Raw genomic sequence first — 12,039 nt, forward strand, 5'->3', positions numbered from 1 at the left:
ATTTGAAAAAAGAACAAAGTAATGCCTGGTGTTTTGTTGTTCTTTTAGACTAAGACACCACTTACCTAGAACCATCCCCAGGGGATGAAATGCCTAAGTCATGAAAACAGAAATAAAAAGTAAGTACTTTTTCACAAGAACAACAACAACAAAAAAACACCATGGTTTCTTTGCATATGTAGAAACCTGCAGGGCTCTCAGAGTCCCCTTTAGTCATCCATATAAACATGTTGAACATTTTGGCACTCCAAGATTTTGCATGTCCAAAAAAAATTGTTATATAATATTTACAGTATACTTCAAAAAGGTCTCTCAAACTGCCTTTAGCATTACATTTTGAATCCTGCCCCAAAGCATAATTGTTTTATCTCATTTCTTGAAATAGAGGAACCACCACCACATGCCTCTTGAGGTTATGAGCAAAACTCTGATTTTGACTTCCTGCAAAGACAGTTAATAGACTGAGGCCAGGTCTACACTATAAAACTTACATCAGTATAACAACATCACTAGGGGTGTGAAAAATCCACTCCCCTGAGTGACATAGTTATACCGACCTACCTCCCCCGTGGATTAACCAGGCCAAGAGGAGATGCTCTCCTGTTGGCACAGCAGTATCTTCAGTGAAGTCCTACAGCAGCACTGGTGAAGCTGCGCTGCTGCAGTGCTGTATGTGTAGGCAAGCCCTGAGACATCTACACAGTCAAAACAAGCTATAATTCACTTTAATTCCAATAGCAGTGAAGCGACAAAATCAAAAGTGATGGTGGATCTTGTCAGATGTATAAAGGAAAAGGATTTGTGACCCAGACACATTCTTGCTCTTTTCCCTCACCATCATTTTCACGTTTTAATACATATTTGTCAGGTTACCAAAAATGGATGAGGCCTTCCTACGAAGCTCAAATTATTTCTTGTGGATTTGTTTAAACAATTTATTCTCATATATTAAAACATATGCAGTACATTCAACTGCAACTTTCATATTATGAAATCAATTTCTCCACACATTCAGCAAAACAATGCAACTGCTTTTAATTTGAGAAAAACAGTTAGTTACCTGTAAAAGTTTACAGGTTTTTAAGTTATTACAATTTTTGTTTTCTACTAAAAATGAAGGACTTCCAAACCTCTAACATGCAAGCTAATCCAACATCAAACCATGTTTAATCACCAACAACTTTTTAAGTCATCTGGTTAAAAACGTTAGCTGCACAAGATATGGAACTGTTTATGATCAATGATGCCATCATAGCCACCTACCCACTATTCAGTTTGTAAGCCTTCTGGTCACCTTTCCTAAAGAAAGGATGCACACCTACAAAAAATAAATAATAATGAACTTCCAAAGTAATCTTCTGAAATCATGGATCATAAATTATGTCACCAGATGTTCAAAATTCCTTCATCTATGGGGATTTTGGGGTATATCCTTTAGTACAGCAGTGATGGGGTTATCCAGTTATGACAGAAAGCAGGAAGGTCTGAATTCTAATCATCATTTCTTCTATGGTCTAGAGCTAAAAAAAATGCTTTTTTTGCCTCTGTCTTCACTAACAAGGACAGCTCCCAGATTGCTGCGCTGGGCATCACAACATGGGGAGTAGATGGCCAGCCCTCTGTGAAGAAAGAGGTGGTTAGGGACTATTAAGAAAAGCTGGACGTGCACAAATCCATGGGGCCAGACGAGTTGCATCCGAGAGCGCTAAAGGAATTGGTGGCTGTGATTGCAGAGCCATTGGCCATTATCTTTGAAAACTCGTGGAGAACGGGGGAAGTCCCAGATGACTGGAAAAAGGCTAATGTAGTGCCAATCTTTAAAAAAGGGAAGAAGGAGGATCCTGGGAACTACAGGCCAGTCAGCCTCACCTCAGTCCCCGGAAAAATCATGGAGCAGGTCCTCAAGGAATCAATCCTGAAGCACTTACATCAGAGGAAAGTGATCAGGAACAGTCAGCATGGATTCACCAAGGGAAGGTCATGCCTGACTAATCTAATCACCTTCTATGATGAGATTACTGGTTCTGTGGATGAAGGGAAAGCAGTGGATGTATTGTTTCTTGACTTTAGCAAAGCTTTTGACACGGTCTCCCACAGTATTCTTGTCAGCAAGTTAAAGAAGTACGGGCTGGATGAATGCACTATAAGGTGGGTAGAAAGTTGGCTAGATTGTCGGGCTCAACGGGTAGTGATCAATGGCTCCATGTCTAGTTGGCAGCCGGTGTCAAGTGGAGTGCCCCAGGGGTCGGTCCTGGGGCCGGTTTTGTTCAATATCTTCATAAATGATCTGGAGGATGGTGTGGATTGCACTCTCAGCAAATTTGCGGATGATACTAAAGTGGGAGGAGTGGTTGATACGCTGGAGGGCAGGGATAGGATACAGAGGGACCTAGACAAATTGGAGGATTGGGCCAAAAGAAATCTGATGAGGTTCAATAAGGATAAGTGCAAGGTCCTGCACTTAGGACGGAAGAACCCAATGCACAGCTACAGACTAGGGACCGAATAGCTAGGCAGCAGTTCTGCGGAAAAGGACCTAGGGGTGACAGTGGACGAGAAGCTGGATATGAGTCAACAGTGTGCCCTTGTTGCCAAGAAGGCCAATGGCATTTTGGGATGTATAAGTAGGGGCATAGCGAGCAGATCGAGGGACGTGATCGTTCCCCTCTATTCGACATTGGTGAGGCCTCATCTGGAGTACTGTGTCCAGTTTTGGGCCCCGCACTACAAGAAGGATGTGGATAAATTGGAGAGAGTCCAGCGAAGGGCAACAAAAATGATTAGGGGTCCGGAACACATGACTTATGAGGAGAGGCTGAGGGAACTGGGATTGTTTAGTCTGCAGAAGAGAAGAATGAGAGGGGATTTGATAGCTGCTTTTAACTACCTGAGAGGTGGTTCCAGAGAGGATGGTTCTAGACTATTCTCAGTGGTAGAAGAGGACAGGACAAGGACTAATGGTCTCAAGTTGCAGTGGGGGAGGTTTAGGTTGGATATTAGGAAAAACTTTTTCCACTAGGAGGGTGGAAAAACACTGGAATGCATTACCTAGGGAGGTGGTAGAATCTCCTTCCTTAGAAGTTTTTAAGGTCAGGCTTGACAAAGCCCTGGCTGGGATGATTTAATTGGGGATTGGTCCTGCTTTGAGCAAGGGGTTGGACTAGATGACCTCCTGAGGCCCCTTCCAACCCTGATATTCTATGATTCTATTCCCTTTTAATAGTGTTACTATGCTTCACATTTTCATGTCACTCTCCATTTTACCTGACTGCATTTAACATCATTTAAATTGAAAGCCATTAACATTTCCAAACAAAGAACAAATACGCCATATAACTCACTGGCTTGTGCACCTAAGAACATTCTCCAGCAACAAAATTTCACTTCTCTTCTCTTCACAGCTTCAGTTTTATTTGCCCAAAACAAACAATACATTCAATATATCAAATGTGTTTTTCCCCTTGATGCAGTATCTCTTCACGGATCTACTCCCAACAGGATTACACTCTGCATGCTGTCTGCCTGGGAATGAGGATGAGCTGCTCTGTTCCCTTCTAGCCTGCTCCCTGTGGGATTACGCTCTTTAGGCCATCCACCTGAGAATCATGAACTGGGTTCTTTCCTTTGATCCTGGGACTCCTGCAGGACCCATCCTACTCCCTGTGATTTGCCACCTCAGTTTAGCTACTTGCTGGTTTTTATGAGGACTAGGTGATTTTCAAGCTAGTACCTGGTCCCTACCCTCATACCATCAGCTGAGAGACAACTGAGGAGTCATAGGTGGGGTGAGGCCTGCAACACACCATAAACCTCTGGTGTGTAAAAGGAAAAAGCTAACCAGTCAACTAAGCATCCAAAACTTCAGAACTGAGTGTGGAAAGCCTGGACAAAGATGTGTCTTGCAAGACATTCTCAAATGTGGCCACTCTTGGGGTTATATGAATTTAGAATAGAGTGAATTCTGAAGGCGCAGAACAGCTACTGAGGAAGTCCAAATTTGGCTCACAATCTTCAGCTTTGAGAAACATTACTGAGCAGCGTTTGTAACAGAGCACTATCTTTTTAAGTCTAAACCATACATAGAGACCAGCTACTTGTATTTCATCCAGAAGTGTATTTTCAGTCAATCTAGAGTAGAGCATGGGTATAATATGCTCTAACAGTTCTGCCCAACTCAGACGTTTACTTTCTCTGCCTTAGTTCTTATGCCATTGTATTATAACATCAGATACTGAATTAGAAGGATGAGAAGATTCATTTTGTAAACATTTTACCGGCTTCACTGAACGCCAGTGTGGTAGCAGCCTCTGAAATTCAGAATGAATTCCATGATCAGTCTAATTCCCTCCCCCCATTCTTTTGCATCTGAAATGTTGGCGGAGACATTTCAGTTATGCTAACATAGGAAAATACACTTCTCATATGTTTCAATGTGTGGTTTTTTTAAACACTTAAGACTGTATAAGCCAGAAACTCCAGATTTAGCTTGTCTTGATTAGAACTCACTGAAATCTACAAAACATATATCTAATTTTCTTCATACTTTAAAAAGATATATATCACCAAGATTACTTTAGTGCTATTTTGCCACTATAGCTCAAAACAATATACTACTCTGCTAAGGGTACTGTGGCAAAGCAAATTCATTTAAGTAGTCTTTGCCAGTATCAAGTATATGCCACTAATCTCACACATATATGGATTACAACTTTTCAATCGGGTTTTTGATTTTATTCTTTTTAACATCACCATTGGCAAAGTCTGAAAAGCAGATAAGATATGCAAGGTAAATCTTTGGTGTAAAGCAACTTGTTAATTTCACAGGTCACTTTAATGTCAAGAAATTTACAGGATCAGTTAGGAAATTGCCAAATTAAGGATTCCAGAGCATAGAAAATACGAATAAAAGAATGTGGCCATGTGATATTTTCTATTCCCTTTATCTTTGATAAATGCAAGCTTTAATATATTATTGTTTATTAGCAACATATACCATATACCTCAGAATGCATACTACAGCTCACTTAACCCTGCAAGAGCAGCATTAACTTTTAGAATTGACTAACTTTTGAATGCTTAATATTTAAGCCTTGATAATGCAAAAAATTGTATGAAATTATGTACACTGAAGACACACCACAATAATTTCTGAATCTTAATATTACAGGTCACAAGTGTATCATTTTAATATTCATTTAAACTCACTACATCTGTAAAACATTTTAACACAAATATTATGTTTCTCAACCCAAATCCAAGATCAAAACAGAAACACAGATATACCTGATGGAACATGATGACTGTCTAAGAGATAAACAATATGTGTACCAAAGTATTGTCAATATTTCAACATGTGTGTTTAATTTAATTTAGCCTTTTAAACTTCAGTGATCACTATTACATACTATTAAGTGTCTACCCATACTGTCCTTGAAGGTAAGAACTATGGACCTGATTTTCAGAATGTTGAAACCCTAGATCCATACGTGTTTGTTTGTATTCACACTTGTACACCCATTTTGCACAAACAGTTACACATGCAATTGTTATCACCCCATCAGGAATGTAAATATCACATTGCAACTGTGGTAACTGTGTAAGTAAAGGAGTTTTGGAAATAACTCAGATCTAATCTTTCTGAAAATTATGATTATGTATTCCATAACTTCACACTAAGTAAACTAACACAAAAGTGAAAAATACACAGAAACCTTCAAATTACATATACTTTTTTAGAACATCAATGTCAGGGCTTTTCTAATTTCATGTCAATAATTTGTGTACCATAATCACAAGCAAACCCAATGGCCAGGCTTTGACTGGAGTTATCTTTGCTAAAATAAGAAACTGTGATTTTTTTCAATCTTGGAACCCTTTTGTACAAAGAATTATTTTTAGGACAGGTTCAACATGGAGCCTGTATACCTCTGACAGCATCTCCTTAAATCCCTGACAGCAACTAAAACACCTTTGATCTAGTTAGCAATTAAATTGTAAACCAACTAACTCTCCTAATTCATATAGCAAAAAGTACAATCTGCACTGAGTTGCAGTTACATTACTTCCATCTGGGGGTTCTGGTGACACCGATTATCCAACTGGAGCTCTGCTCTTATGATTGATGTCACCCATGAGGCCTAAGTAATAACTTCCTTATATCTCACTGAAGCTCATCCATTGTTTTCTGGATCTTCAATAGTGGGAAAAGTTACATTGGATTTACAAGCAGAAAAATATTTTTAAAAAACCCTCCCATCTCAAACTAAACATATGACAGAGCAGAAAATAAACGCAAAGAAAGCTATTTTCCAAAATTAAGCATTTGACACGTTCTGACCAAGTAATTTAATAATAATTTTTAAAAAACTGTCCATTCCCAGCTAAAACTATCCAGCACTTAAAACTCTTCACAACAGTTATGGAAGATTTCATTCTGTAAGGACTGCAGAACTTTAAACAGGATCCCTTACAGTGTAAAATTTTAACTAAATAGCCTAAAATTAGAAGTAGAGGGCAATACAAGAATTGATAGGAGAGTAGGAAGCCTCTGGTTACACAGTTATTATTTTCTGAAGTGACCAGCAATATTAGGTGCCCAACTTGAGACACCCTGAAATTTTGAAAAGGCAAATGCTCACCACTTTCTGAAAATCAGGGTCCTTTGAGACATTTCAAGATGGGCACACAAAAATAGAGCTACCTAAAAGCACTAGTAATTTCTGAAAATATAGGCCCATCTCAATAAGCCTCTGGAAGACACCTGAGCTCAACAGCTGGCTGCTCAAAGTAAGTGCAACTTGGCCTCAGGAAAAGCCATTCACATCACATCCAGCACATGAACCATGCAACCAAACCTCACTTTGTGCAAAGAACTGAAATAGGGAAAAAGAAAAGGAGTACTTGTGGCACCTTAGAGACTAACAAATTTATTTGAGCATAAGCTTTCATGTGCTACAGCTCACCTCATCGGATGCAGCTGTAGCTCACGAAAGCTTATGCTCAAACAAATTTGTTAGTCTCTAAGGTGCCACAAGTACTCCTTTTCTTTTTGCGAATACAGACTAACACAGCTGTTACTCTGAAACCTGAAATAGGGAAATCGCTGAACTAGCCAAAGACACTCCCCAACTGACATGCTCCTATCTTGCAACTAACTACAAAGACAATTATCCAAAGTCACATGCTATATTTTGCAACATACAAGCTAAAAAAAAAAAAAGAAGAAGAAGAAGAAGCCATCCATCACCATACAATCTCCATTAAGAGAGTATGTGAATGGGTGCGTGAAGTAAAAAGTGTTCAAGTGGTTCTCCCCAGATCTCTCACCCTAAACCCACACATACAACATTAGGTGGATCTATGCAAATACTGTCACCTTCATATAGAAAATGGGAATATGACAGCAGGTGATGTTTGTTCATCTACCCCACCCACCATATGTTCACCCATCACCAGATGGTGAGGGCTGTGTTAGACAGAGTACCAAGTATACATATACAGCATAGAAGGCAATTTATACAAGACATCCAGATGCACACTACACAGAGTTAGAAGAAGTCTATATAAACCACACACGGACATTCCCCCAGATTGTGTGTTCTGCCTCTCAGAGAGGGAAACAGTGTCAGCTGGAGAGCACTGCAGAAATGACATTCTTGTATCTGTACCATCAGACCTCAGCAAAATATACTCTCTGTGTAAGTATATTCAGTGTCAGAAGGAAAGGTCTGTGAAGTACATGGACCGATGTATTAATACAACAGGACATAAAAGCAATCAGAGCAAGAGGTTGGTGCAAAATGTCTCACCAAGTGGATTTGAATACATGTTCACATTTAGTAGAAGATATGTGAAGAATCAGAACTCTGAGAAACATGCTCATCTCCTTGGTGCGAGTGTACATACATGCATGCAACGGCAGGCTGTTTCACAGTTTCCCCACCATGTACCATACGCACAACAGGTGATGTCTAAGAAATATGCCTCACCCCTCCCATGTGTATGTGCACTCACACTGACATTAGGAAGGGCTTTTCTACAAATAATAAACATGTATATACTAAAGCTTCCCTTCCCCCCGCCCATCTCCAAAGTGCTTTGCAGACATTCATTAATTAAACCAAGGGTGAAACCCACAACACGAGTGCATGCAGTGACAACAAGAAGAGTCTGCAAGGTGATCCTTCTCTCCTGCATATAGGCGTGTCTGCAACATTAGTATTCATACAGACACCTCCCTGGGCATTTCCAGAACTGCATACGTTTTGCTGTAATTGAAGATTTTCTTTACATACTCTGAAATTAGATACTATCCCCTGCTAATGTCTGCAATCAAATTAGAAGGTTTCCATCCACTAGGGTCCTTAACCTCACATCTACAATATGCTTCCCAAAAGTCCTATCCTGCATATGTCTGGGAGCAGAAAAGGCAATGACTCCTGCTCATTGGTGTATAGCATGTTGGTTGTGCAATATACCCCTCCACTTTTCCTTGTATAATTCTCTCAGATATTTCTAACAAGCCTATTGCCATGGCATGTAAGAGAAAACAGATCAAGAGGAAATGCCTTTGAAATAACTCTTCCTTCCCCCAAATGTGAGATTGCCTCTGGGCAATGACAGCAAGAGAAGATGCCAGAGTAGGTAACATGCCTCCCCTTCCTCTCCCATGTGAGCGTGCATCTGTGCAACGGCAGCAAGAAGCAATGCCTGTGAAAGATGCTCCTGATGTGTGACAGTAGAAGGTGGTTATAGAACAGTCGTGCCCCCTCCCCCCCCCAATATGGGTGTCTGTGCAATGACAGCAGGAGGGCCTGCAACAGGCCCCACCCCACCCCCACAGATGTGTGTCTGTGACAGCGGGAGATGGGGACTGAGCATGCTCTGCTCTCCCTCCCACCCCACGTGCGTCCCGTCAGGGCAAGGAGAGGCGGCGCCATGGGAGCAGATGCCCCACAGAGCCGGCCGGCTGGGCCCCACACGGGTCGCTTCTCCTCACGTGTGCGGCGTTTCCCTGGCCCTGCGGGGCCCTCCGCCCCCTTGGGATCCCCTAGGCCTCCCCCACCCCAGTTGCTCCGTATCGCCCCCTGCCCCGCTCCCCACAGGGCCCCGCCGGGGCGCTTACCCCACGACTCCCGGGCTGTAGTTCCTCCCCTTCCAAGGGGTGTCGGTGAAGAGCGGCTGGGCCTGGTCGCTAGCGGCCGGCCCGTCCCCCGGGGCGGGGGCCCCGCTCTGCTCGGGGGGCCCCAGGAGGATGGTGTAGTTGAGCCCGAAGGTGCTGGCCTTGTTGTCACGTTTCCTCTTGTTGCCGGCGGCCGAGGCCGAGGCGGCGGGCGGCTCCCCCCGTGCAGGCCGGGCCCAGGCGGTGGGCCCCGGGGGCGGCGGGGCCTGGTGGCGGCTGTGGTTGTGCTGGTTGTTGGCGTTCTCGAGCGGCAGGAAGTCGGGCTGGGGGTCGATCCGGGGGACGCGGTACATGCCGGGCGGGGAGGCCGGGCCCACCCCGGCGGGAGCGCTCTGCAGCCGCTGCTGCTGGAAGTACAGGTTGCGGACCCCCTGCGTGGTCTCCCAGATCTGCATCCACAGGCGGTTCGAGGGGCCGAGCTGCTCTGGCTGGAACCAGGCGATCCGGGGATCCATCAAACGGGGACCAACCCCGGCTGCCTCCGCTCCCGCTCCGCGCCGGCCGCCGTCGCCAAGACCCTGTCACCGGGTCCCAGCGCTAATGGCGGCTCCTATGGAAAGGCAGCTCTGCGCCTGCCTGCTGCCTGCCTGCGCTCCACACAGCCCCCGCCCCTCGCGGCGAGCGAGGCGAAGCGAGGCGGGGCCCGCCTGGGCCCCAAGCCTGCGGGCCGCGCGTAATAAAGGGGAGGCGGTGGCGGCCGCAAGGGGCGGGGAGCTGCGTTATTCGTGGGCCCTCCAGTACGTGAAACCCCCTTCCAGCAAGCTGGGCTGTGTCCCCCCTGCCGCCTCACTCTCCAGCCTCCCAGCCCTCGTCCCCCAACTCTCCCCTCTCCCGCCTGGTGCTCTTCGCTCTGCCCATCTTCATGCGCCTAGCCCCGTTGATTCTCCCATTCCCTCACCCCATTCTCGCAAGGCCATCGCTACCCCCGACCCCCATTCTCCCCCGACCCCGGGCCCCCTGCCCTCCCAGCCTCTCCCCCATGGCTGTGTTTTTGAGCCGCTCAGTATTCAGTCATCAGACATTAAACCACTATCCTCCGACCTGACGCGAGACCCGCGAAATTGTTAGGGCGTTCAGGTGCCAAATCAGATTCCGTGAACAGGAAGCCCTCCAGGAAACGTTTCATTGCAGTGAAAACAGGTATAGTGCCTAATCTTGCACTATTGGGATTCGCCCAAATGGTTCTTTGCACAATGGGGCTCCTTGAGCAGACGGGGGCCACGTGGGCCGATCCAGTCTCAGCATCAAGATCTTGATTTGGATTTAAATATCACCCCGCCATGTGTGCAATAGTGTCTGAAAATGAGAAAGTGAATCGGACTAAAAACAAAGAGGAATTGAAATGTAAAAAGTAAACAAACTGCATAAATAGTACAAAGAAAGTTTGATTACCTTATTAGTAAGGAGAGGTATTTTGTTGTTTTAAAGGTTTTTAATCGTTTTTAAAATATTTACTTTTACCTTCCTATTGTCCAGTCTCATTACTGAGTTATAACCCTGCTATTCTTGATAATACAGGAAGATGTGCTTTGATAGTTATTTCATTATATTTTTCCTTTAATTGTTATAATAAATTCCATAAAATACATGCAGATTGGTGGATTTTTGAAAGCACTATGTTTCTACTTCCTAAAATACTATAACAAATCTGAACTCAGGGCCAAATGGGACTACACAGCAGCAGTGAGGGTAGAAATTGAATTATCTGGCCCTCTCATGGCATGTGAACTATAAACTTCTGAGTCCATGCAGAAGAACACATACAAATTAACCAGTTTATTAATGATGCAGAATATTACAGTGCTAAATTGCAGGGAGGGAGCATTGCATAGGCATGTTATTATTAAATGGTCCCAACCATGCAATTAAGTTGACCCCTCACTTAAGCCTTGTAAGTGTTACTTCACGGTCCAAACCATGTTCAACTGCCCTTGTTGCTGACACCTGTTAGCAATAGATTATTTTCTTAGCATAGATAAGGCCTGAGATAGAGTAGAGTTCACACCTTTGCTGTTGTTATTTTTCCTTGGAGATCATTCTTTGCAAGACTGGGTTAAAGGTGACCTGCAAAAAAGTGGGGAGGGAAATAGGGTTTTTTTGTTTTGTTATGACATATAAAAAGGCCTGAACGTTTTTTGGAGAGGTTATTCTGGTTTATTTTTACTTTAGAAATTCAAGTTTTGTCTAACCTGTAAGATTATGGCTGTGCATAACTGAATCTGGGAAACAGAATGCGAGTAAGAACCAACTGCCCTCTAGTTTTCTAGACTACAGTTCCTATCATAGGGTCCCTAAAGCATCTACTCCAAACTGTATTGGAAAGTCTGTGCATAGTTGTGAACATGTCTAGTTTGGACATATAGTGTGCTACAGATGTTTGGGGGGGGGCTAAAAGATGGTTAGGATGCCAAATTTCTCTTGGCCTATAAAGACTGGAGAATTAGAGAGAAATATCACAAAGCCAAGAGAATGAAAATTGAGCAATTAGAAGGAGAAAGGGTTTTTACTTAGACTTAACTGTATGTTTTTGTTTTTTACTTAATATCTATCATAGAATTTCATACTACCATCGATCATTATAGTATTTGAATACCTTCCACATAAAATCAGTAGCAGTAGCAAAGTCCTTAGTGTATTTAATGGAATTACTGGCACTTCTCCCTCAGATCTCTGCTTGGGTTAGGTTTTGGGTTTTTTTGTTTTTGGTGGGAAGGCTGTGAGAGGTCTGGGATAAAAGGGGTGTTTAAATTATGAATGTCACTTACGCTGGAAAGGCTTTCTCAAAGAGGAAGGCTTTGCAACATTTCCTAAAGATGATTAGACTCTGGATTCACATGATATCCTCTAAAAGATTGTTC

At 43.3% G+C, this 12,039-nt stretch overlaps 1 protein-coding gene across 2 annotated transcripts in view; it reads right to left on the minus strand.

The window, feature by feature from the left end:
* TENT4B (terminal nucleotidyltransferase 4B) overlaps positions 1–9,864 on the minus strand; it is a 51,820-nt gene extending 41,956 nt beyond the window's left edge. Inside the window, exon 1 of one of the 2 annotated variants that reach the window (XM_084644548.1) lies at positions 9,125–9,864. In XM_084644548.1, the coding sequence (XP_084500674.1) occupies positions 9,125–9,636 (512 nt within the window). In that variant the 5' untranslated portion in view covers positions 9,637–9,864. The remainder of the gene's footprint in view (positions 1–9,124) is intronic. The other variant, XM_084644547.1, reaches the window with a different exon arrangement.
* Between the last annotated feature and the right edge of the window lie 2,175 nt (positions 9,865–12,039).

Source organism: Lepidochelys olivacea (genome assembly GCF_965140295.1).
Source record: "Lepidochelys olivacea isolate rLepOli2 genome assembly, chromosome: 12".
Lineage (NCBI taxonomy): Eukaryota > Metazoa > Chordata > Testudines > Cheloniidae > Lepidochelys > Lepidochelys olivacea.